Genomic DNA, 27556 nt, shown 5'->3' with positions numbered 1-27556 from the left:
AGCGTGGGAGGGGCAGAGAGAGAGGGAGACACAGAATCTGAAGCAGGCTCCAGGTTCCGAGCTGTCAGCACAGAGCCCGATGTGGGGCTCAAACTCGCAAACTGTGAGATCATGTCCTAAGCCGAAGTTGAATGCTTAACCGACTGAACCACCCGGGGGCCCCCAAAAAACACTGATTTTAAGGGCAACCACCTGAAAGAAACCATGCGGGAGTGTGGCAGGAAAGAAAGAGTGACAATCATCTAATGAGAAAGTGTCTCTGTGTCTTCTCCCTTAATCTCTTCTAGCTTTTACTGTGTTGTAAAACACAGGCCATTTCCATGCACAGCCTTGAAAGGAAGATTGGGCCTTGCAAAGCATTGATATGACCACTTTGAAGACTGTGCAGGGCAAATGTAGATATATTCTTTAAAACCCCACCGTCCAATGGTGACAAACTCAGTAAAAGCACAATGGAAGGCATCGTCTTCTCAAATTATAGCCCAAATGGCATCAGTGTCTTCTCAACCCAATTTTTTTCTTATTTGGTTTCCATTCCTTTGATAATGGCGCCATTTTTCACTCTGGGTTCCTAAGGTCAAGCATAATCGCCTTTAATTTCTCCTTTATTCCCTCTTCTGAGATTCCTATATCAGCAGTCTTTGATCTGTCTCTTTTCTGGCTCTCTCTGGCAGTACTCTAATTTTGTCTTCTTTCCGTCCATCCAATCAACATATTTATTGAGCATCTACTTACCATATGCTCAGCCCTGTGCTAGAAGCTAGATACATATTGGTAAATACAGTAAACATACAGGGCACCACTAGACTATATGGCATCTGTATGCGAATTTAAAAAAGAATACTTTTATTTAAGACACTTTACTGCCATTTGCCAGAAAATCTTTGTGAATGCACCCCCTTAGCGGCAGCACTTTTGTGCAGTACACACCCTCTACAACTGTATGTAGCATACATAGCAGCAAAGGTATGTTCTTTGCTCTTGTGGAACTCACATTCTACCATAGAACACAAATCATAAACAAACAAGTAAGTGAAAATCTAAATATAAATATGTGAGTGCCATGAGGAAAACAAATAAAAGACTGAGGGGATGGCATTTACATTGAGTGGGAGGGAAGGCCTTGCTGAGGTGACATTTAAGCTCTCACTTGAAAGATGAAAAAGACCCATCCATGCAAAGATCCTGGGGAAAGAGCATTCCAGGCAGAAAGAAAAGAAAATTCAAGGGCCCCAGCAAGGAAGAGCTCAAAGCATTCAAGGATCTGATGACCAGTGTAGCTGGAATACAGTGATTATAGTCAACTGGCCTGAGATGAGGCTGAAGAAGTGAACAGGAGTCGGACCACACAGGACTTTCAAGGCCATGGGAAGGAGTTTGTATTTCAGTTCTTAAGTACATTGGGAAGCCATCAGAAGGTTGTGAGCAGGGCATTACATGAACCAGTTGATGTCTTAAAAAGATCTCATTGGCTGTTGTGTCCAGACTAGATAAGAGGGAAGCAATGAAGCAAGGGGAGAGGAGAGGGAGAAGGCAAGTGGAGGAGTGAGAGTCTAGTGTGAGAGGGCAGATGCCTGGTTTAGAGACACAATATAGAGTAGTGGTCAGGGCGCTGTGTGGTGAGGATGGTTAGTATCCCCACTTTATGGATAACGAAACTGAGGCAGAGAGAGGTTAACAGCTTTGTCCAAGGTTATGTAGCTAGTGAGTCAAGGAGCTAAGGTTTGAGTCCTGGCTGTCTGGCTCCAGGCTTACCCTCTTCACTCTGGCACTGAAAAGAATGGCTGCCTGTTGCCAGTAGAAAACACATCAACCCATGTTGTAGCTTCAGCTAAACCCTTGAGGCCCACATTCTTCCATTTGTGTACCTCAGGTTCTACTCACAGTGTTCCTGTGCTCTTTTCCCTTTGTACCTTCGCTCTCCCCCTCAAGATTTCTCCAACTCCAGTGTGCTTCAGAATCACCTGGAGAACTTTCAGATCCCCAGACAACCACTACAGAGATTCTGATTCAGTGGCTTTGGGGTGGGGTCCCGGATTGTGCTTGTAGATATAGGCCCCACTGTGCACTCTGAGACAGGTGGTCCATACGCCGCGCTTTGAGAAGCCATTCCTAAGACCATGTAGGTGACTGGAGGCGGCCCCAAACAATGGTTTACATTTGAGCTTAGTGCACTTAAATTGAACCTGTTAGAAGTCTGAGACCTGAAAGCAATAGAAAAGTAACGAATGTCACTCTCTGGTCAGAGCATCTAATTCCAGTCATATGGCAACCAACTTTGGGGTGAACGAGTGACAGCTGGTTCATGGTAAGGAACTGGGGGGAACAAAATGGCGGCCTAGGTAACAACTGCACATGTACAGCAAGATCTGGGAGGAGGGAACACCACCTCTTTCTGGAAAACCCTTTTCCGTCCATCTCTGCCTGTGGAAATCCTACAGGTTTCTCAAGACGTACCTCACATGCAACTGCCTGAAATTCTGATGCAGACGGTCCTCTGGTCACATTATGATAAATGCCAGACGGAAGGCCTTTCTCTCTTCTTTGCCTTCCCACCTCCATCCCTAATTTCTCCACCCCCAAACCCTGCTTATCCAACGGCCAGCCTAACTGCCCCCTCCTCCATGAAGCACTTTTTAAAAATCCTGTACGTTAGGAGTAAAACTCCTTCCTTTCTGAGACTCCTCAGCATGTAACTGGCCCTTCTCCAGTAGCATCTATCACTTTGTTACCTTTTGGTTTCCATTATGTGTGCCCATGTCTTATCCGCCCTACCAATTATAAGCTCCTTAAGGTAGAAACTATTTCCGATTTATCTTTTTCTCCCCCTCACTGCTCTAGGGAGAGAAATGCACACTAGCTTGGAAGTATTGCCAGGAAGTTATAGTTTGAATTAGATGCAATGAACATATGGTATTATTGTTGTGTTTCCTTCCTCTGAGTTACTGGTTGACAGTGGTTGGTGGTGCTGGCTATATATTGGCTCATGGTCAGTAGGAAATCACCTGGTGTCATGTCTGATCCCCAGGTGGTTTTTCCTCCCCGTCGCACTTCAAGACACTGTGAGTAATATTATTTTAGAAAGAAATGACCTTGTTTTGAGTGCTGATCCCCTCTTTTTTTGAGGTGGGGAGGGGCAGAGAAAGCCAGAGAAAGAGAATCTTAAGCAGGCTCCAAGCCCAACATGTAGCCTGATGCAGAGCCTGATATGGAGTCCCATGTGGGGCCCGATGTGGGGCTCTATCCCATGGCCGTGAGCTGAAATCAAGAGTCAGAGACTTAATGGACTGAGCCACCCAGTCACTCCTCTGCGTATCCCTTTTAATATGTTCTGTTTAGTGGTTGTCACAAATCAGTGTGGATTTAGTCACAGCCTGATTTGGTTTGTGCTTCAGTAAGGCCCTGGATCTTTCGGTAGCGGTCTCTCCCAGTGTGTGTGTCTGTACGTCAATACAGCTATTACATTTAAGCCAGAAAAGATGGGTATTTTGTTCCTCGTCTCTCTGCCCATCTTTGCCCCAACCTGAGTCTGCTCCAAAGGGAAGAGAGTCCATACAGAGCAGAGGTATACATGTGGCTGCTAATATAACCAGCTCGTTGCTCCGGTCCAGTTGTCAGGCTGAGGTTATTTTGTTTGGGGCAAAGGCTACAATGACAAATCTACACTGAAGGACAATTAATAAAATAAAGGAAACTGCCACCAGACATATTTTGCATCTGAGAGACAACGTGGCACAGAGGACATAGGCTCTGAAGTCAGAAGGACACAGATATGCTTTTACTCCGGTTTCACCTACTCGTGGTGTTACCTCGGGCAAGCTGCTGGCCCACATACAGCCTTGTTTTCTTTTCAGCTCTGAAAATGGAGATATGTAATATCTATCACCCATGGAAAGGCTGTAAAAAGTAACTGAGATGACCTGGAGATCTTGGAGGGGGGAGAGTTGTCTACACCCTCCCCTCTGTGTCTGATAGTCTTGCCTCTTTATTTGCTTAATCTCTGTTCACAGAGTCCCCATCTGCTGAACACTTCTCTCATCACAATTTACATTTCTTTTCTCATGTCCTCAGAAGCAACACATAAAAGCAAGGTATTACCGATCACGTGTTGTCCCTTCACACAACTGACGGTTCATGAAGTTCTTTTTCCGCCGTCTCTTCTGCAGCCTGAATAAGTCATTCTCTTTCGTCTTGCCCTATGAAGACTGAATCCTACACTTCCATAAAATTGATGCCTTTTTCTCAGCCTTTAATTTCTTTACATCTTTCAGTTGTATATAATGTGATTGAATCTCCTTTGAAGTCCTCATTTTTGAAGCACCTCGTTATTTTTTTTTTCTGTCGAAATGTCGTGTTTTATAAAGGTATGTCTTGTATAAGCATGTTACTCGTGCAGCAGAGAATGCAGACACGCTTCTCCCCTATGCTGGCCACCCTAATTGCAGGCAAAATACTGCAGAAGAAATAACCTTTTGAGTGCCGGACCTGCAAACCTTCATATAAAGGGCCCCATTGAAACCGGCTCTCTGTACTCTCACCAAACACTAGCGTGTGCCTCTTTTCCTGCGTCAGATAGCGATAGCGGCCACAGATTGAATCTCCACCCCAGCCTCCATTATTTAGACATGCCCCTGAGCCTAGGACAGTCAGGAGAGTGTTGGCACGGGGCGTGTCATTGCTGGCACTTGAGCAGACCTCATCTGGACTGGAAGCGGAACGCAACCAGCCACTGGAACCTTAAGGGAAACTTTATCAGAAGGAAAAATCTCTTTGGAGAGCGTACGACTGCCACATTCTGGGCAGGCAGGCCTCAAGCCCAAACCCGGCCCCGGTTTCCCTCTACCGCTTATCATTACTGCTTCCTGTCTCCTGCCTATCTTGCCAAGGCAAAGGGGAAGGCTGTGTACTTGGACTCTAGACAAGGGAGAGGTTTTTGGAGTAGGCTCTTGGCCACATCGAGAGCCAAGCCTGCATGGACAGTGTATATAGGTAGCGCTTACTATGTGCCAGGCAGTGGTCTAAGCCCTTATGTGTGTAATACCCTGTTTAACCCTCACAACGGAGTTGAAACAGTTATTATCCCCATTGTATGGATGAGGAAACCGAGTCACAGAAGTTAAGCGATTGGCCCAAGGATCCGTGGTAGTAAGTGGCAGAGCTAGAATGTGAACTTTGCCGGCCTGGCTCTAGAGTCCCAAGTTCTTACACTACCTGGCGGGAGCCGTTCATAGGACACTGACAAGGGACCTCTCCCAGTTCAAGGAAGTAAAGGGGCAGAGAGAACATGCCTGGCACATTGGCATAGGCGGATAATCCTAGGAGGGTAACCACACTACTCAGCTTTCCCCATCACGGCCTCAACCTGCCCACTCCCAACCACAGGGGAACACCTCTGTTCCACCCCTCTCCCTTTATAGGTTTAAAGAATGTAAGTATCTACTTTCTTTCATCCCGCGGACATTTCTGGAGCAACCGCCAAGTACCGAGCGCTGTGCTGGTGCTGGAGGTACAGTGGAGAACAGAACGAACATGGAGCCTACCCTTGCGGAGTTAAACGGGCAAGACACCTTAGCAAATAACGGCACAAGCTAATATAAAATTACAACTGTGCCGCGTGCTACAAAGAAAGGTGTTGGAAAAGGCAGTAAGTAAGAGGGGTCGACCTAGTCAGGGAGGTGAAGGAAGATGCATAGAACGGTCTCTCTAGCCTCAACTCACACCATATTCCTCTTTGCTGTCTGCACCCCAGGGTAAGGGAGGATTGACTCGAAAGTTAGGGACACAGCTAGGGGTAGTCTTACCCTCCCAGGATCCCCGACTTCTGATCCCACCATGAAACCAGCCACCCTGGGTTGTAGGAGTGTGAATAACTGTTCTTTCTTCACTGTACATGTGTGTCATGCTCTAGCCCAGGCTTTTCTTCTTACACAACTATTGATCATGTTGGTCAGTGCCTACCGTGTCTTAACCACATTCGCCAAGGTGAATCCTTCAGATGGTTTTTATGTATTTTTATTTTTTTAAGTTTATTTCTTTTGAGGGAGACAGAGACAGTGCAAGTGGGGGAAGGGCAGAGCGTGAGGGAGAGAGAGAATTCCAAGCAGGCTCTGCGGGGTTCAAACCCACAAAACTGTGAGGTCGTGACCTGAGCCGAAAGCAAGAATTGGATGCTTAACCGACTGAGCTACCTGGGAATTCCCTTCAGATTGTTTTTTAAAGGTGCTCTATAAAGCAATCTGACCTTTCCTTAACCTACTACTCATCCTCATTTCTTGGACACCAACACACACACCTTCTATTCTAGGCTGGCTCTTCTCTGTGTCCTAAAATATGCCATGTTCCTTCCCACTTTCTCTCCTGTTACGTGCCTCTCCTAGCTCTTACTCCCCACAAGCTTGGAATAGCTTCCTTCCTCTCTTCTATGGGTTGGGATCCTACCCATCTTTCAAGATCCCAGCTAGAGGCTCACCCCTTCCAAAGAGCCCTACCTGATCACTCTAGTCATTGGGCCCCTTCTTGGACCACTTTCAGGGCTTAGTCTGGTTTGTAGAGTCCAGCATTTCAAAATATTTTCTTGGATTGTTAATCATTTCACAGGTCTTGGCTCTTTAACTGGTAAAGAACCACCTGATTCCTCTGTTTCTCCTAGCATAGGATTAAGCATATCTTTTGGTGGATTTGTGAAAAAGGAAGAGACATACGGCTATGGAGCGCTCTTGACAACATTCCCCAAGTGCAGTCCTAGCTAGGGAGGCAGGACAGATGGCTGAACTTGCAACTTCCTTGACCCAAGCTCATTTATCCAACACACTTCTAAAGAGTCCAAGGAGAAAATGGAATCTCTTCTTATGAAGTTGAACCATTTCTACAAGCTCCCTTGAGGTGACTGAAACCGAAAGCAACTATTTAAAGGCAATTTGTCGGTGCCCAAGACAACTGCCATTTTACGTGAGACTCTCAATTTCTCTTTCCAAAAGAGCAGCAGAGTCACAACTGAGATGCCATCTTGGCTGGAACCCAGAAATCTTGAGGGCAGTGGTGGGAGATATAGTCCATTTTTTTGAACATGGTACAAATCTACCCAAGTTGTCAAAGTTTGCCAAGTCAAACAAAACTGGAAAAAAAATAACAGCAGCTCCAAATATAGATCCTTTAGTGTTGTTTCTGATTTAGTCCACATTTTCTGCAGAACACTAGCATCTCCAGGTCATGACGATAGGAAGGAAACATCATTAACGAGACACACTTCTCAAAAAAATAAATAAAAGTGAACTCAGTCCTAGATGATTTCGGGTTGGGGTTCTCTCACCTAAACTTCAATATGCATTGAAACACTCCGATCTTCTCAGAGCTACAGAAGAGTCTGACCACCATTAGTTAGCCCTGTCTTCAGGTGAACTGTTCAAGTTCATAAAGAAAGGACCACCTTAGAGCTCTCCCACCCTTTGCCTTCCTCTCTTCTTCCAAATCCCTGCTGGAAGCTTTCTTTTGCCATGGAAGTTTCCTAGGTTGTGTTTGGTTCTCTCTCCATACTCTGTGCTCAGAATTCATCTTTATGAGTTTGCTGACACTCCCAGGACTCCATCCCCTCTGCGGTCATTGTGTTCCTTCTTAGCATGTCTCTTATGTGTAGAGTGTGTCTTCTTAGATAGAAAGCCCTGTAGACAGTGTATGGGACAGCAGTGATTTTCATACTGAGCTTAATGAACAGCCCTGATTCCTAATTGGTTGTGTGGAATCAATGCCCCATCCTACTCTGGGATTGGAGGGTTATTCATATGTATAGGAGTCTGGTTCTACAGTAAAAATAAGGAATTCCCCGTGAAGCATTTCGGAGCAAGTATTTCTTCCCGGGTTAAAACCACTCTGCCTTCAGCCTGTCCTTTGAAGCACTTCACAGGACGCCATGATTGCCCAGAAACCCATGGCCATGTGTATCCATTATTCTCATTGGAACACTCTTCATGAGCCAAGACCCCGGTATTTATAGAAATGAGTCTGATTCATTGATTAACAGGAGCAAGAAGAGCAACTATCTGACAACTGTTAAGAACTTACGACTGCTTTCCAGTCATTCCCAGGTTGACCAGCAGCAAATGTTGATGGATTCCTGGGCTTCTGTTTTCCATCCACATGCTCTTTTCCATTTATGGATGCGGTAGCACAGGACTCTCTTTCTTTGGGTACTTGGACTTTTGTCACTCCACTTTATGACTACAAATTTCACTGTCTCCCAGTGAAGCAGATATCTGTCCTCGTCAGTCTCATTTGAAGCCAAGAGAGAATACAGGATCGCATTCAAACCCAAGCGCATCTTTGAAAATGATGAAAATGAGGACAGGGCTAGCACAATTATGAGACCATCTAAACCAGTTCAGAAGCCATGAGCTAAAAGAATCTCTGTGGCTATTTTTTTTTCCTGTATCCAGGATCCTGGCTTTCAAAGTGGAGTGATTTAGACATGAAATGATTCCCTTAAATCATTTCTCTTAAATGTGTACAGGCATAAATGTTTCCCTTACTGCTAGGTTTCATTTGTTTGTTTAATCTGGACCCTTTCCTTGTTAGGTACCTCGCAGGCTCATGGGAGTCTCTGAGGTGGGGTTTTCCCCATAGGTAAACTACTCTTGAGGAGGACGAAAGGATGGGAAGAAGAAGGGGAATAAAACTGACACGTAGCACTTGGTGTGCCAGGCACGGTTCTCAGCTCTTTGTGCATACGAATTCTTTTCATCCTCACACATACCCCCCACCCCGGGTAGGCATTATTGTCTCCATTTTAGCAGTAAGCAAACTGAGGCTCAGAGAGGTTCATCACTTGCCCAAAGCTGCACAGGCAAGAAGGGGCAGAGCCAGGATCCAGACCCAGGCAGTCTGGCTTGGGTTGTTCTCTCAGCCATGACTGCTGTGTCACCTCTCAACTTGGGAACGTAGAGAAACTTTGGGGAGTCTGAACTCTGAGGCTACTGGGAGGAACAGACTTCGTGACAGCTCTGCTCCCCAGGGGCCAGATATGATAACACTTCCAGCAGATTTATTGTGACGACTCAAAGACCCCACTTCATTAAAAAAAAAACATTTTTTAATGTTTATTTATTTTTGAGAGAGAGAGAGAGAGAGCACGAATAGGGGAGGGGCAGAGCAAGAGGGAGACACAGAATCCGAAGCAGGCTCCAGGCTCTGAGCTGTCAGCCCAGAGCCCAACGCAGGGCAGGAACCCATGAACCACGAGATCATGACCTGAGCCAAAGTCAGACGCTTAACCACTGAGCCACCCAGAGGCCCCTCAGAGACCCTTATTATAATAAACTTGAATTATTTATCCACAGCACCATTGGAAGAGCAGAGTGTGGGCTCTGTTTACCATCTCGCTAATAGCTTCTCTCTTCTCTCTCCCATGATTTCCTCTTGCAAGCACATGCAACTCTCATAATGGTCTTTTTTAAAAAAAAAAATATGTATTTCTGAGTTTTCTGGATAAATGCTTTTGTATTCCTCTTCAGATTTGGCTGGCTACTCCTGGCAGGAGGTCCCCCTTGTCTGTGTCTTAACATTTCTCAAGCAGATACTTTCTTTAAAATGCTAAGAGCTTGTATCGACGGACAGCCCAAACAATGAAGTGCTTTATTTGACAGTGAAGTATTTTCTAGAAAACCTGACTCTCCACAAGACACTAGAGGACTCCTGGAAGTACTGTATATCATTCTTGTTAGCTCAAACGTCTACCAGCGGAGAATCCTTATACCCCAGTTCTTTAAAGCTGCGCTCAAATTTCAGCCCGCTTGCTCCCTCTCAACAGAATTTGTAGAATTGGATGTTTGGCAGAGGCCCCCAAGTCAGCTGTTTCCACTCTGTCTTTCATCTGCCGCTTGGGTATTGTCTACTGGCTATAAAGTGGCCCATCCCAGAACGTGGCACATAGTAGGTGGAGATTTCACGATCAGTGTCTTCCTCTCTGCCCTCTCTCGCTGTCCCTCAAAAGCCCTTTAACTGTGTGCCCTGATTCCGCTGATTAGGACGTGTTCCTCTGAAAGTGCAGAGATCGCTTTCCCTGGTCACAGTGATCACTCCCATCCCTCCATCTCAGGAATTCATTTCATTTCTGTGCGCCTTACGATTAGAGCAACTTTGTAACCTAGCATCCAAATCAAGACACTTCTGAAAGTGAGAGTGTAGTCTTACTACTTTTGCCTGGCAGAAAAAGAGGCATGAAACTGGGTTGTCCCAGATAAATCGGGGCCTATAAGCATGCGGTTTATGATGTTGTGTGTGGTTCAGAAGCGGCCACATGCTGGCGTAGTTTTGCTTTCTGAGGCTTATCTTCATGGACATCTAATAATCTTGCTGTACACTTAGTCCTTCTAAGAGGACACGGTTTACTTCTGTGACCCTACTCAAGCCAACTGGAGTTTAATGGAAGCAGTGGGAGTTATAAACAGTCTGAATTTTAGCTTAGCTCTCGACCATTTTTCAAATGCTTGTTCTCCATTTCTCCAATTATCAGAAAGCCATTTGAGCTCCATAGGGTACCACTCAGAATATAATTGAGGTTTGAATAAACAACACATGTGGCTTTTAAGGTTAAACGAATATTGTTTGACATACGGTACACTAGAGTTGTTTTTCATTTTGGTTTTAAAAATTGGTTAAAATTACATCTTGTTGCTTCTCGGAATTAACTAGAATCCATCTGTCTCCATTAGAATCACTGTTTTGGGGGGTTTTTTGGTGCTTTTTTTAAAAATAAAGCTTTGATGGAAAAAAGCATCTCCCTCTTAGGGAAGATAATTTGCCCGGTGAATCAGAAAAAAAAAAAAAAAAAAAAAGCAAAGGAACAGGTTTTAGGGTAGTGCAGCTTCCTTTTTTTCTTGTATGTATTTTGTCTCTTAGGTATTTCTGAGATGGTAAATGAACATGCCTGTTATCAGCTATCTGGACAGACTTTGCCCAGGTCTAGAGAATCACTTAAAGGTGTACTAAATGGAACATCTAAGAAGATTCTTCCAATTTAGATATGGTTCAAATTATATGGAATAACTTCTTACTTACAGAACATTCCAGCTTAGAGAATACCATTTGGATGACTTTGAAAGCTCAAAGCCATAAAACTAGTAGTCATTCATACTTGAGGATGTGTGTGTGTGTGTGTGTGTGTGTGTACAGAAGTAATGGCTCCAGTAGTTTTTTGTGAAGTGAAATAATTCAGATTTAGGCGCACATGCCTGTTTGCCATTAAATGCTTAGGTGTTGCGACACTTTCTTCTTGAACTTGTGTTACAGGGTGTTACACAAGTTCATGCTAAAGCCCCGTGCTTGTAGGAACCTCTACATCAAGCCTCCATGCTTGATCCTGGCTTGTTTCTCTGCTCACTTAACAGGGACTATATGCTTCAAGATTCTGACTGGACTATAAGTATTTCAAGACACTATCTAAAAGCCCTTTGAACACTCTAGGGTATAAATGCGATAAATTGAACTTCTCAGAAGGTCATGCTAAGTATATGTTCCGTGTCAATACCAATCATTAAATCTAGGTTTACAAACGCCATTTGATGCAGAGAGCAACTCTATCCTTTTTTCTTTTCTCATTTATTCTCTTTGGGGTCCTTAGATTAGGCTTGAAAATACATCCTATAACTTTTACATTTTGTTCAGCTGTTTGCTGGGGAATCTCTTCTGGTTTCCAGTCTTCTCTCTGGTCCTATATTTTCATCCGGTTTCATCAAGGACATTGCTTGGACCCACAACTGCCAGCAGAAGCGGAACAAGTAAATTGAAGTTCATCCTCACTCAGTCTCTGTCAAAGGCAGTGTCATTTCCCAGCTGTCCAGATTTGCAACCCTAGCGTCATTTTATGTTGTTTTCTCCTTTGCCAACCTCTTCCATTACCAAATCTCCCATTGGGATCTTAACATTTCCTTTTTATCTGAAGTAGTCTTATTTGCCCCTTCTCCATTATTTTATAGATTCTCAGGGCCTGTCACATATTAGTAGAACCGCCTCTTGGTTGGTTTCTCAGATTCCAGTTGCTCCCCAACTAGGTGACACTCGATTGTCAGGAGAAGCTTCCACAAACACCATTTTTACTGCAGGAACCTCTACATAAAAATTGGTAACAGGCTAAAATGTGAATTCTTCGACCTCTTTCTGAAGTCTACAAAGCAATTATTTACCAGCCTTATATACCTCAACAACCAGTCTCCCTCCCCTCCTGTTTCTTTCCTGCCCTCTCCTCTTCACCCACTACCCCCCTCCACTTCCTTCTTCCTTTCTTTCTCCCCACCATCCTCATTTCTCTTGTTTCACATCGGAACTTTTTACTCAAGCCACACCTTGCTGGCTGTCTCCAGTATGTTACTTACTGTTTCCAAAGCTCTGCCCCTTTGCAAATGCCATTCCTTTCAGTTGAGCCACCCGCTGTCCACGTCACCATGTTTTTTTGCCCTGTAGCATCTACTTCTAAAAACATGACTAATCCTTTTGGGAAGTTTTACACAATTCTGTCTTACTGATCACTCACCTATTCAGTATCTCCCAAGCACATAGGTTCATTTGTATTTCCAGTTGTTACTCTGCGTGTGTGTGTGCGCACGTGTGTTAGGCTGTTTCCTGTGCTGACTTTCTGTCACCTCCAAACATGTTGTAAAGATCTTGAGGGCAAGGGCCCAGCCTGATTTCTCTCCACCTTCTTCCTTAGTATCAGGCTTTCCACCCAAGAAGCATCCAATACATATTAACTGACTTTTGGGCATTATTTTCTAGATGTAAACAAAGGTGAAATCATCTTCACTCTTTCAGGGTCAGTCAGGGTTTCCACATAGTCTGGATGCAGTCTTTGTCTGCCTTCTTTACTCAGACTTGGAATAACCAGGAAGAAGCGAATTTACTATTGGCCAACTACTTAATTCTGTATTTTTGATTGCAGTTTAATTCAGTACATATACTGAGCACCTGATGTGTACCCAGGAACATGCTAAGTGCTCCAGGCCAAATATTTTCAAATTCTTGCACACATCCGAATCCCCGGGAGGGCTTGTCAAAACCGATATCATTGCCCTCCCACCCCAGAGTGGCTTAGTAGGTCTGGGATGGGGTCCCACATTTTGCATTTCTGACAAGTTCCCAGGTAATGATGCTGCTGCTGCTCCAGAGACCACACTTTGAAAACCAGTGATCTAGGCAACACAGGGGAATGTCTAAGACATGGTCCCTAGTTTCAAGGGATTTATGGTCTCTTCAGAGGGACAAGGAAGACTCAGAAAATATTTTACAACAGAGGATACTGTACATTGTTTTAATGTTCGTTCATTCAAGAAATATCGAATGAGTACCATGTGCCCAGTGCTGTTCTAGGTGCTGGGGTTATATCAGTGAACACGATAGACAAAAATCCTTGTTCTCATAGGAGAATTCTAGTGGAGAGAGCAGAAAATTAAACAAACAAACTGTATAAACCGTAAGATAGTGTTAAGTGCTAAAAAGAAAAGGCCAAGATGGCAGATAAGAACTATCAGAGGAGCGTTGAAATTTTCAATATGTTGTTAGAGAGGGCCTCTCAATTCCATCATTTGGCAAGTATTTTATTGAGTGACTACTATGTGTCAGGCACTGTTATAGATGATGGTGATACAGCCATGGATAACACGAATAAAAAATCCTGCCCTTACAGAATGGATGCGCTTATTTGGAAGCCAGGAAATCTGGGGTTTGGGGTGTTAATGCTCATCAACTCATTATGTGACTGTGAATGGCTGCTTGCCCTCTCTGAGCCTTTCTCCATCTGCGAAATGGAGCAGGTGGACAAAAAAAAACTAAGACTACGGGATGCTAAGTCCTTTAGGCAACCAGAAATATGTAAGAGCGCTTGAGGAAGATGTTGTACAGGAGGAAGAACTTAAATTGTTTGCATAGCTGTACGGGAGGTATGGGTGTGGGAGATGGGAAGATAATTTCAGAAGAAGAACATGAGCGAATGCATGGAAGCAAGAATAGGAGCCACATTTTCCATAAAGAGCAAAGGGGTCAAAGGGTTCTCCTAGTAGAGTAGCTGAGACAGTTCGGGAAGAGGCAGGTACTCATAAAGATGAGGGGGGGCGCTAATTATATCCAGTCTCGGATGGGAACGCATTGAGGGTTTTGATCACAGAATGATAAAGTTACACTATGATTAATCTAGTAACCAGAGTTAAATCTTGACAATTCATAATTTTTTTTCCATAAGATGATCTTTAAATCATGAAGGGACTAAAGCCATAATTTTGTTATATGTCACTACCTGATGATAATATTGCTATCAAAGGAATTTCGAAGTCTTTTTCAAGTCCTAACAGCCAATTTTCCCTCATAGTACTATCACATCCTTGAACTAGTAACATGTTACTATGTAGCCATGGGTTTTGAAACCTTGGGGGATAAATTAAAATAGAAAATTCTTAATGCTGATACTTTGGGGTGTTTCTTATTATCCCATGAAATATATGGTTGATCTGATGCTAATAGTCAGACCAAGCTCTTCCCATTGGCTTGTTTGGTCATAGATAAAACAAGGGAATATCCTTGGAAATTGTCCTGTTGTTCGTGATCTTTCTTTGGCTGAGGAATATCACCATCTTGTGCTGTGTTTGTTGTTCTCAAGGCTAAAAGTAAGATCTTCCTCCCAAAAGCAGTTACTCTGGAAGATGGCAGTGATAAGGGTTCACTACTCAAAGAGTGGACACAGAGACCTAGAGGAAGGTATCTTAGGCAACGGTAGAGAAGTACATCTTGGATACTGGTTATGTAAACACTCCAACCACCGCAAGCTTTACCTTAACTTTCGGACCAAGTCATACCTACTCAGAGACACAATGGAAAATTTAACCAATTATGACAGACCACATCCTCAAAACTCTCATTTTTAAGGGTAGTTTAAACACAGATTACACATGACCTGCAAAAAAGTTAACTGCCACGGAAAGAAAATAATCAAAAGGGAAGCTGATGGCTGTATCACAGCGGAAAGTGATTTTTTCCCTTTTGTTTCCCAAATCTTATACAATGGTGATGGGTGGAATCTTTTAGAAGGTGGCAGCTTTCTTCAGAGCTGCTTTGAAAACTGAGGCACACCCAGAGAGAAATCTTCTGGGCTCACTTTTTGAAGGACAGCCATCTTAACAACGGTCAAGCTGTCTGGAGAAATTTGGGATCATAGAACCAAAAATGTTGCTAGGTCACAAGGGTGATGGTTTTCCCTTCTATGTTTGTATGATTCTTTTCTTATTTTGTAATAAACAGGGGATGGAGAATTGTCGTGGGAACATTCTGATGGTGATATCTTCCGGCAACCTGCCAACAGAGAAGCAGTAAGTGTAAATAGCTCAAATAATTCAACACTCCACAGCACCAAGCCAAACTTTCCTCTCTCCATGGCTGTTATCCCAGCAACTCCATAAAAGGGCCCATTTCTAACACCATTTCTCTTTCCTTTCCTCAGAAAATTAATTGGCATTATCACCAACCTATTACCATTTAAGTACACTGCACGATTGGTAACCGGGGCCAGGACATGTGCATAAGGAAATCATAGCCCCCGCCCGTAGGTACCCCTTACCTAGATCAGAAGCTGGTAGACTTTCAGGATGGCTTGGCAAATCTCTGCCTTCTGGAAAGAAGGCAGGTCACTACTTCTGTCCTCAATAGTGAGAACCTTCTGTGGAATTGTAAGGTAGGTCCTCCCATCCTTTTGACAGGGGTACTGTAAACGCATCTCCACAAACCCTCTCTGAAGCCTTAGGTTTACAGCTGAAGGAGAGCAAAGGTAGCAGGCTGGATATTCCTTCCCCACCCTACAATATCTCATTCCCATGCTTAGTGCTAACCTCATAAAAAGCCTCTTTATGTATAGCAACAGTATCTCTTCTCCCTTTGTATTTTGAAGTAATTAACAAAATGCAATCCCTCTCTAAAAAACATATGGCCAGGGGGGCCAGGGCTCCTGGGTGGCTCCGTCAGCTGAGCATCCAACTTCAGCTCAAGTTATGATCTCTTAGCTCTTGAGTTCAAGCCCCGCGTCGGGCTCTGTGCTGACAGCTCAGAGCCTGGAGCCTGCTTTGGATTATGTGTTTCCCTTTCTCTCCGCCCCTCCCCTACTCGTATTCTCTCTCTCTCTCTCTCTCTCTCTCTCTCTCTCTCTCTCTCAAAAATAAGTAAAACATCAAATTAAAAAAAAAACATATGGTCAAGTACAGCGTAAATACCTCAAAATTCTTAAAATCTGGAAAGATGTTCCAGTTCAAGGAATCTATCCTGTTGAAGGACTTATAAAAGCACGCAAAATGTACAAAGGCATTCATGGCACATAAATGGGCATTCATCGAACCCCCGTACAGAAAAAGTGCATGGGGCATTCAGTGCAGTATTATTTTCATAAGAGCAAAATAAACGGGGCAGCAACCTAACCACGAGCAATAAGGGCTTGGTTAAACACACCCCATCTATGGCACATGGTACTGTTGTTAAAAAGAGTGCAAGGCATCGAAATGGACCAAGGTGGAGAGATCCCCAACATATATTATGTAAACAAAGCAAGGTACAGGACACAACTTACACTAGCATCTCTTTATGTAAACATTGAGTGTGTGCATGTGTACATACACATGAAAAGGTCTGGGAGGTCCTAAACCAAAACGTCAAGAGTGGGAATCCCAGAGGGGTGGAAGTTGGCAGGAGGACAGGGAGCGTTGGATTTTTCACTTGATCTTTTCTGTATCACTGGCTGTTTTTCAATGAGCATCGATTTGCTTTGCAATATATAACATTTATTTTTTGAATGTTTATGTATTTATTTGTTTATTGAGAGAGAGAGAGCGAGAGAGAGGGTGCAAGTGGGGGAAGGGCAGAGGGAGAGGGAGAGAGAGAATCCCAGGCAAGCCCTGCACCGCCAGCTCAGAGCCCAACACAGGACTCAAACTCATGAACCGTGAGATCGTGACCTGAGCCAAAATCAAGAGTCGGACGCCTAACCGACTGAGCCACCCAGGCGCCCCTGCAGGATAAAACATTTAAATGATTTTTTTAAACCCGTGGAATTATTTCTCAACCAGCATTTTATAGAAGACAAGAGTCTAGGGAATTACAGGGCAAGCCCTAGGATACATCCGGAGGGTGTAAGGAAGGTGTTGGTGGGGACATAATAAAATGGCCACTATAAACATCTCAGTGTTGCTGAGGCCATGTTTCCTGGTCATCACACGCACCACTCTCGACTTGCCAACATCCAGCTGGCCAACACCCTCAGCAATGAGTTGAAGTGATGGCCGTTGGCTTTATTCTGTAGTCGTATTATTTTCTAGACGTTGCTGTTTCTGAATGAGTGTACAAGGATTGTGGGTGGGGCAGAGAATACCGGGTGTCTCAAAGAAAGCGACACTCCTGTGAGAGAGAATGGGCCTCCCAGTTCCCAGGTTAATATGGAGCCTGAAGGTAAGTGAAATAGATGGATGGGGATTAAGGAGGGCACTTGGGATGAGCACAGAATGGTGTATGGAAGTGTTCGATCACTAGATTGTGCACCTGAAACTAATCTTACACTGTATGCTCACTGACTGGAGTTTAAATACCAACTTTAAAAAAAAGAAAGAAAGAAAAAAAAGATTTTCTCCATCTAGCTCTATCTGCTTTATAGTAAATCAGATTCCTCCCAGATCTGGACAGGAGATGATACCAGTCTCCATTTTTTTGTGTTGTGAATTTCCTCTTTGTCTCAGGGCTCATTTTTTTTATTGCGGTAGAAAGTTGAGAATGACTAAATCTGTGGCTGTCAACCAGATGGTATTCTAACCAAATTTGGCCCTGAGATACCTTAAACTGGGTGCCTTGGTCCCCAAAGCTAAGCGTCTGTGGCCAGCTCAATGATCCTGCTGGGAATGCCATTAATTAGCCCTTCTTCTCGCCCCCATATTTTATGCTGCCTCCAACTCTACCCTGGCCTTTCCCTCTTGTCTTTTTTCCTAAACTGCTGGTGATAGGGCTGAACTTGATCCCGTACTTCCTGTAGCAAAAGAGGTCAGGTACAGAATGCAGGGCCTTGAAATTGTTATTGATTTTCAAAGGAGTTCAAGACCTATCTTTAGAAATAAACATTTGGGCCTAGTAGACCAAAATGTCCAGATGGTTCCACTTTATTATAAATAAATATTTTCCTTTGTTCTAAAAGGGGTAGATATTGTGGGATAGGATTTGCAGTAATAAATAGCATCTGTAGTAATAGAAGAATATGTACCTGGCACATAGTAGGCACCCAATAAATCCGTGTTGAGTGAATGGGTGTAGAAGGTGGGGTGAAATGTGTGGGAGGGGCTTTTCATGAACGTGAACGCACAGGCATTTGTCCCACATCAAAGATGCTTCACACTTGTTGCTGGCCCTCGAGCAGCCAAAAATCAGAAGGTAGGAGAACGCCTTCTGAATATCCTGTGCAGGCTCAGCTTTCTCTATGGGATCACAAAAGGCAGGCCTCACAGGACGTTGCCAGTTCAGCAGACTGTCACTTTAATGGACTGTCCCTATTCACAGGGAACCATCCAAACGTCAGTTCGATAGAAACACAGAGGTTTGCTTCATTTTGCCACATGGGTTGCAATCCATCAGTTTCCCAAGTTTTACGAAGTGCACAGGAGGAACCAGTGCCTCAATTGCACCTCCTTTGTCAAAATCTGAAATGGTTTCGGTTCAGTTTCCAGATCATAATTTCACATGCACTGGTCCTAGTACCGTAGCGGTGTGTGTGTGTGTGTGTGTGTGTGTGTGTGTGTGTGTGTGTGCGCGCGTGTGTTATAGGGAGGGAGAAGTAGACACAGGGTGGAAAGCCAAAACATGAAAGCAAGCACAATTTTGTTTTGGACAACAGCCAACGTCTTGATTTTGCCCCTGATAGATTACTCAGAGACTTACCACTCGAAAAGTGAAAGATTTAGAGATAGAAACAATAGGCAACAGATAAAAATCCACGTCTCATTCCTATTGTCAGAATGGTGGGTGGGAAAGGAAACTGGCCCAAGTGTCTCCCAGACAGGGATGGTCCCAGGGTTCCAGTGATGAAGATACAGGCACTCAAGGTTGTGTGGATTATGACACATTCTGAAGACAGTCTTTAAGTTAAACTATATTTCATGATAACTTTAGACTCACAGCCATGAAGGCACTTGGAGGGCTCTCTCGGAACTGTCCTGTTTTCCCGTCTCTGCCAGTAAAACCCATATTAGACCTTAGAACAAGTAAGGAAGAGATTCCTGGGGAACTTTCGACAATAATGGAGATTTTCCACCATCAGAAAAGAACTGTGTGGGAACCACTTCAAAAGCCTTAGTTATCGGCACTTTGAGTCAGGAAATAAAATAATACGAAAATATTGAGCAGAATAAAACAAAGTATAGCTATATGGCCATTTCTACCTAACAAGTCTTGACCTCTTCTCTTGAGCAGGCTATTCACAGCTTGTTTTTAAGATAAACTCCAATTTCATTTACGACTCCAAGGTGTTAATGCCTTTTCCTGTCTTGCTATAAGTTACAAGGTCAGAATGGTCCCTGGTAAACCTCTTTCATTTGCTTGTTTATTTTTTTTTTTTAGTGTTTATTTATTTTTGAGAGAGAGAGAGAGAGAGTATGAGCAGGATAGGGGCAGAGAGAGAGAGAGAGAGAGAGGGAGACACGGAATCGGAAGCAGGTTCCAGGCTCTGAGCTGTCAGCACAGAGCCTGACACAGGGTTCGAACTCACGAACCCTGAGATCATGACCTGAGCCAAAGTCGCTCAACTGACTGAGCCACCCAGGTGCCCCTCGTTTGCCTGTTTAGGGGAACAACCTCTATAAAAGAGCCATGACCCTCAAATCAAAATCACACTTCACCATCCTCCACCCCCAGGTTGTGACCACTGTCGCCGACTTTGCTATCTGAGCAGACTTGGATATTTTCTTCAGAGCAGCTTTCAGCCAAATGTTTGCAGACCACTGGGCTTGACCACACGTTCCTTCTCCCACTTTCTCCTTCCTTTCTTCCTCCTCCTGTTCATCCTCCTCTCTCCTCCTCTCCTGCCATCTCCAAAAACTGCAACTTCATGGTCACCCTAAATAAAACCCCTCTCCTGTCTAGCCTCAGTTTCTCTGAAAAACGCAAGACTTTAACAAGGCAAGGTTATGGGGGGCTGATCAAAATCCTTGAGTCTGTTTGGTTGGTGTAGAATGTTTTAGTCTCTTACTATATGTCCAGGGTCTGAGTCCCTGGCACCCAAGGCCAGCATTTCATTTTGTTCTCACCCTCATGAATCACAGAAATTGTTGTACTTGCAACTCATCCTGGGTTAGCGACCTCCTCTCTCCAATTCTAGCTCTGTGGGACTCCCTCCTTTTAGCATCAGGGTACCCACCAGCCAGACTGTCCTCTCTGTGTTCCTTTGGCAAAACTTTGCCAAACTCCAGAAAGGACAGAATGCTCTGTAATGGTCTTTGTGGAATGTGAGTGAAAAAGACATCTGAGCCATTGTGGGAACGAAAAATATTTGCGCTGAAAATCCCATCTGTGTACATGATAATAAGTTGATGCAAATTCTTACTTGCGTGAGTTTTTATAGCAATGCACCAGCGTGGACGCTTCTTAGATTTAGGGAATCATGTTCTCTTTCTCTTACTCTGACTCCTATTCTCTCTCCCCTTCTCCCACCGGTGCCTCCCCCCACAAGAGAGTTAATACTAATTCTCAAAGCTAAATTTGCAACATGTGTATCTATGGACCATAACTGTAATAAATGTTTTATGGGATGCTGGGGTTAGGGGATCGCATAACTACCTTCCCAAGATCCCCTGCTATATCTAACACTGAACATAAGGATCTTCCTTTTTAATTGCCTGTGAAATTACTCACGGGTCTCCCCTCCTTTATCCCAAACAGTTGCCCCTAAAACACAATGTTATTTGGCTTTTTGCCTTAGGTTCTAGCCTTCATTCATTCCATCCTCCTCTGCTTTCACTCTCCCTCAGCTCCTGGGAGAATAGTGGGCACATCATGTGTCGAAGCCTTGCTGACAGAGGAATGATTGCATTATTTGTAGTACAAGACTCTAAGCTTTCATTGGGGACGACAGCTTTCTTTCATTCATTCATTCATCTGTTCCTTCAAGTGTCTAATGAGCACCTTCTAGACACTGGATGCTCTTTGGGGCACTGGAGGCATAGCAGTGAGCAAAACAAAGTCCTCCCCTCTGGCTGACATTCTGGTACTGTCCTACACGGTCAGTTCTTTTATGCAATGTCTAGGGTGTCTGTACCCTGCTCTGTGACCTCATGCCATTGGCTGCATTTTGAGTCTCCATGCCTCTCATCTGGCCTATCCCGTCTCTTCATTCCATCCAGCGCACCGTATATATAATCAGGTATCAGTGCTTGGAGACACAGTTCTGATTCTGATTATTTCCCTGCTTCAAAAAAAAAAAAAATCCATCGAAGGCTTCCACACCCTCACCTCTGTTGCCTACCAAATAAAGTCCTCACCCCTCAGCCTGTCATTTAAAGTCCTCCATGATCTGGCTGCAACCCAAATTTGGAATGTAATCCTTTAGCGGTTCCCGTTTTTGGACTCTATGTTCTCTGCTACACGTTCTCAACTTGGAAATCGCTACCTGGACTATTCCTCACCAACTCTGCCTGTGAAAAGCCTCTCCACCCTTCATGGCCCACCCAGTTCACACATTCCCCATGACTGGAAAGTTCTCTTTGCCTTCCTAATTTGTACACCATTTCCCACTTTGTCTCCTTCAGGCTCCGGCTGCAGGCCACTCCCTTAACTCGTAAGGTTAAGGCTCCTGAAGAGTTGCAAATGGCTCCTTGGGAGCAGCTAAGGACGTTTTGTTTACCCTTTTGGGCTGTTTGCTCCCTCAGGTGAAACTAGTCCAGTCTTCTGCAAGCAGAGAGAAAAATCTCAGCATGTTGTCAAGGCTACTCTTGCTTCAGGTGCAACCGTATGTCTCCACTGGTGTAGGCGGACATGTGGTTAATTTAAGCTCCGAGCTCATCGCTTGAGGTCATCACATGGCTTCTAAGTGTGTTTAAGTCCACTTGGGCCTTCTCGCTGGTGGATCTGGGGGACTGAGTTTGTCCTTGTCACTTTACAGAGACATTCTTACCACCGATCTCACTATGACCCCCCACCAAGCCGACAGGCTGGAGGTCTGCCCCGCTTTCCCGGGGCCAGAAGCCACCGAGGAGCTCTCATGGATTCCCAGCAAGCATCGGGCACCATTGTGCAAATTGTCATCAACAACAAACACAAGCACGGACAAGGTAAGGGACACTCTCGTTTTGGGCCACGTCCACAGTCCCCTTCTTTGGATGGCTGGGCCTGGGAAGGGCCCTGTCTCCCATGCATATCACACATTCACATGAGGATGACTTCCCATCAGGCCTCAAAGCGTGTGTGTGGACAAGCGACTCCAGCCGACTGTTAGGACTTCCCTAAAGGCAGCCCAGAGAGCTTAGTTTAGATTTCAGGTATACCTGCCCTTACTTAGGACAAAAGAAAGCCGTGAGCTTAATGCAGCCTCCGGCATTTTCTGTTGCCCCGGGGGGTTGCAGGTCATTTGGGAAAGTTCCTTGGATCCTTAACAGAAGAGAACTTGTGTGCTGTCACTTGGGCACCCAATATTCACAGGGACTCAGTGCCGAATGAAGCTCTTAGCCCCATACGTTCGAAGTAGCAGTTCTCACACTGCAGTGCACCCAAGGCTCTCCCCGGGCCTCTTGCTAAAGGTACATATTCCGGGCCCCACGCTCGGAGATTCTAATTCATATGAGGAGATTGTCATTGGAAATGAGGAATCCAGTAAGAAATCCAGAAACCTCCTGGCTGAGCACCAGGAGGACTGATCAGGTTAACACAGATATGCAGCCCACTCAGCCGACCAGCTGGCTACAGCAGGCACCCACACACGTCCGTGGCCAGGTCCTTCCTGCTCAGAGTTCCCTGGCCTCCACCCCCACCCCAGTAGTGGGGGTTGGGGGGGGGGGAGAAATTCAGTCAAACAATTGACTGCTTCTTACTTTTTTTAGGCATCGTGTCAACCAGCTCTTCAGAGCAAGAGCTCAGCTGGTTCCTTTTTACGAAACCACAAACATGTTTTGTTTCCTTTAAAGGAAAAACAAATCAAAGCCAGTTCTCTGAATGGGTTAAAAGTAATAAATTATTAAACCAAATGATTGAATAACACGGGTGAAAAACAATCCGTTACAAAGAACTCCTACTATAAATCTCAACAAAGCTGGTCAAACCAAAGCGAGTTGATCACAGCTGTTACTAGTTAGATGTAAATTTCAGATTACAGATAAAAAACGTTGAATCGCTTTTGAAACTAACAGGCTTAAAAGAGGAACATGCAAAATAAAAGTCTTGATAAAAAAAAAATGGCGATATATCATAAGAATTGGAAATATTTACTATCGATCTGGGTTTGATTTGAAGCATATTATTTTTGAAGTCCAAGGCATCCTCATATGAATTTATGAAATGAGGAGGAGTATTTCAAAGCCTAAAAAAAATCCTGTGGGGAAATGGACTTTGAAAATCTTAAATCCCATAATTTCCACAGGCCTCTTCATTTCAGGGCAGAGGCTCATCCCTTGATTTTCTCTGTGTCCTACAAAAGGCTCAGCTGGTTTACATTTTTTCATTGCTCCCATTGATTTGGATGTAGCAGTTCTTTCCTGACCTTTCTATTATAGTTCACTGGAGAATCACTTGCCCCCACCCCCAACCCACAACGCCCAGCTGGATGATTCAAAATCATCTTGAGAGTTTGTTAGTGGGGAGAAGGCTGTGTTTCCCTCTAGAGGGTTGATCTCCTGTTACTACATCTCAGAATGTAGACTCTCACCCGGTCTAGATTGTCCCCTTAGTCCCAATACTTAGGGGAAAGGGAACCTAGCTATATAGCACGGGGGTCCTGCCCGCCCTTCTCCTTAGTGTTCCTGCTAACAGTATGCTCCTCTGAGACACGTGTGCTTGGTCCTCTGCTTGAGTCAAAGAAGAGAAGCGATAGGACTCCACCATTTTGAACTTGAGTCCAGCATCCGTTGGCATGAAGCAGACAATGTACCCACTTGACCACATTGTCTAGAAGGCAGTGTCACGGTCTCTGGAGATGACAGGAGAGATGAGGGCAGGAGACAGAATGACACATCCGGCATACCTTGTCCTGGGATTCCGTCCACAGTCCTGAGCCTCACAGTCCACACGTCAAGTCCCTGTTCCATCTCTCCAGAAGGTGGGGAGCTTCTCTGGTTTGGGTGCCTGTGTTCTTGGAAATCTTTGCATGGATGGACCCTGCTAGAGTGCCCAGTACTCTAGCAGTTTTTGCAAAGGACAGGAAAAGGCAGCCAACATCATCCATATTTCCTAATGTGACCCAGTGGACTTGAGGAGAAAGAAATAGCCCAATGATTCATCCTTCTGAGGCCATTGTCTTGCGGCCAAATCAGCCAATTCCTAGAAACGCCCCAAGTGGGGCTACTTCTCCCACCCTAGCCCCGCCTTAAGTGATACAACCCACCCTAGAGATGTTGTTGATTGGGATGCCGACAGGTCTCCCTGGGTATGATGAGGTGATGGGAATAATGAGAAACACACCCAGTCCCAGTCATGGCTTTAAAATCTCCAGAATGTCTCGGCACTTTCAGAAAGGGAGAGAGCCTATTCTCCGCCCTCCCCGCTCCCAGCCCTGTATAGTTCTTAATCCTGGAGTTCGGCTCTATGCCTTACGGGAGGAGCTGGGCATGTTTTGGTTGGTCTGCATTGGAGGATGTTCCCGTCGCCCCTTCCCTTCATAGCCACCCCCACAACTCCCCCCTCCCCGAGCCTGCAGCTCTTCAGATGCTTGCTCCTGCAAGGCCCCTCACAAAACGCGGAGCCAGTGACTTCACTTCCGGCTCAGGAAACGGGAGACCACTGTTGCTGGACCCCTGTAGCCACTGTGAGACAGGGGCCAGAGGACACTGCCCAAAGTGTAGAGGCACGAAAGGCTACCTTTCACAATCCTTTCCCTCTTCATCTCATTTTAGCGCCTTCCTCCCCACGCCAAAGAGTAGGCAGGTGCCATTACCTCCATACCCATCTGTGTTGGTGAATCAGACTCTCCATAGCATTTGATTTGCTTCAGGATCTGGAAGAAATTGGCCCTTTGGGAAGAGCGGTAGCTTCTTCATCGAGCCTCCCTGGGCAGCCAAGCTCTCTGGGGGATTTTCATGCCAAGAAGCATATCCGCTCGAGCCACGTACATCTTTTATGAAACTGCAGGGATTAACACTACAATCTCTTAGAGGTTCCTTATCACAGAGATACCCAGGACAGATGGAACCCTGCTCTCATGCACTAGTACATTCCTCCATTTTTAAGAAATATTTATCAACTGCTCACAAGGTGCCAGGCACTTGTGAGCATCCAGAAGTCGCTGCTGAAGCACCTGAATGGTTGCTAATGGTGGAATAGGAACCAGGATGGGGATTTTTGTGGTGACGGAGACTGCTCTGTACACGTCCACGGCCATGGAAAGGACAAAGGATGCTTGATGTCTGAAGGGGTTCAGGGCTTGGGTTCTGAGCACAGGGGCCCGTTTCAGCACCCTAGCCTTTAATTTCCAGCCCTGTGTTCTCTTCCAGTGTGTGTTTCCAATGGAAAGACTTACTCCCATGGCGAGTCCTGGCACCCCAATCTCCGGGCATTTGGCATTGTGGAGTGTGTGCTGTGCACTTGCAATGTCACCAAGCAAGAGTGTAAGAAAATCCACTGCCCCAACCGGTACCCCTGCAAGTATCCTCAAAAAATAGATGGAAAGTGCTGCAAGGTGTGTCCAGGTAAAAAGGCAAAAGGTGCGTTGGTTGGAAGCCCTGCCTTTCGTTGACTGAGCTCCCACGTAGTCCTTCTCAGTGTTCTTTGAGCATCAGAAACCTAATCAACCTGCCATATCCTTGTAATGATACTAGTTGTAACAATGAACTTCATTCTCTCCTCCCTTGAAGGGCTGATAACATGGTTGTTTGGAAGAAATTTGTAACTCAGAAATAGACTGGGTTTTGTTTGTTTTTTTTGTTTTGTTTTGGTTTTTTTTCATATCTACTACACCTTTGGCCCCACGTAGCCTCAAGTGCCAGACTTCAGCCTGACTTTTCTAAATTATAGAGAAATTGGAGTATGAGGATTATACAGAAGAACAGTAGCACCTTTCATTGATGTCACTATTTCACTCGTCAAGGCACAATCACATCCATTACCCTTTCGAGATAGGATGGGAGGCACGTGAGGTAGAGTGGAAAGAAAGTGGGTTCTGGTCCTGACCTAAGTTGCTGTGTGACCTGGGAAAGGTGACAGACCTGTTCTGGCCTTCATCAGCCTCATCTGCACAAGGAGAAGTTTGGAAGAATTCATCTCCAAGCTCCCATCCAACACTACAATTTTATAATGATATCGTTACCGAAGTGCATAGAGCGATTTGCTCTGAATCCCACAAATAGATAACAAAACCGAGGTTTGGAATTCAGGTCACGTGTAGCTCATTACCTTTTCCAGGCCAGGAGATAATATTAACTGATTTCCTAAAAAGGGGATCCACAGTGGTTCTAACACATATGAACTAGATTAAAATGTAGTCTGTAGTGTGGGGACTGACAGCATAGGGGATCGGTGATCAAGCGTTCTAATCCTGGCTCTTCCGCTGGTTTCCTGTGTGGCCTAGAAAAAGTCACTTCACCTCTCTGAGCTTCAGGTTCCTTCTCTGCAAAATGAGGGTTAGGGTAGAGGATTTCTTAGGGCCTTTCCTGCTCCAGCATTCTAGGAGTGAATGAGTCACTTCCATGCACATGAATTCATCAATTCATATGCCTACCTGCAAAGCATTTTTGTAAACACAGATGAAAACCCAAAAAACTTTAGAAGTAGGCAGAGAGCTCAAACATTTATTCCTTCAACTTAGGCAGTTAGTTCGTCATGATTTGCAGGCAAACATGAACTTAGCCCACATATATTTTTTGAGCCATCTTCATGTAAGCCAGTGGTTCCCAAACTTGTCTGCACATTGGAACCCCCGGGAAAGCTTCTAAAAAATACCTGTGTCCCATCCCCAGAGATTAGGATTTAATTGATTTCAGGTGTCGCCTGGGCGCCAGAATTTTTAAAAGATCCCCAGGTGGTTTTAATGTGCAGACAAGCTTGAGAAGCACCTGCCATAGGCCCAGGGTGGTTTATGGTCTTCCTACTCTAAGTGTGGTTTGTGGACCAGAAGCACCTAGAAACTAGTTAGAAGGGCAGACTCTCAGGTCCCCTACCAGACCTACCGCATCAGAATCTGTATTTTAACAAGACCCCCCCAGTTGATCCCCATGCACGTTAAAGTATGAGAAGCATTTCTTTATGGCACAAATTCTTCCTCCCAGAGTAAGCAGCAGGTAGGATTGGATGGAAGGACAGGACCTATCTGATCTGGAGTAGGGAACTGGGGCATTAAAATTGGTGAGACAAATGTCCACTGACTGGTGAATGG

General features: G+C 44.8%; 1 protein-coding gene across 4 annotated transcripts in view; it reads left to right on the top strand.

The window, feature by feature from the left end:
- Window positions 1–27556, top strand: part of CHRDL1 (chordin like 1) — a 117748-nt gene that overhangs the window by 77996 nt on the left and 12196 nt on the right. For 2 of the 4 annotated variants that reach the window (XM_049644191.1, XM_049644190.1), the window contains exons 7-9: window positions 15274–15341; window positions 22145–22313; window positions 25680–25874. In XM_049644191.1, the coding sequence (XP_049500148.1) occupies window positions 15274–15341; window positions 22145–22313; window positions 25680–25874 (432 nt within the window). Of the gene's footprint in view, window positions 1–15273; window positions 15342–22144; window positions 22314–25679; window positions 25890–27556 lie in introns of all 4 variants that reach the window. The other 2 variants (XM_049644189.1, XM_049644188.1) reach the window with 1 other exon arrangement.

This window comes from Panthera uncia, chromosome X, assembly GCF_023721935.1.
Source record: "Panthera uncia isolate 11264 chromosome X, Puncia_PCG_1.0, whole genome shotgun sequence".
NCBI classification, from domain to species: Eukaryota; Metazoa; Chordata; class Mammalia; order Carnivora; family Felidae; genus Panthera; species Panthera uncia.
This window is presented reverse-complemented; position numbering and strand designations above follow the sequence as displayed.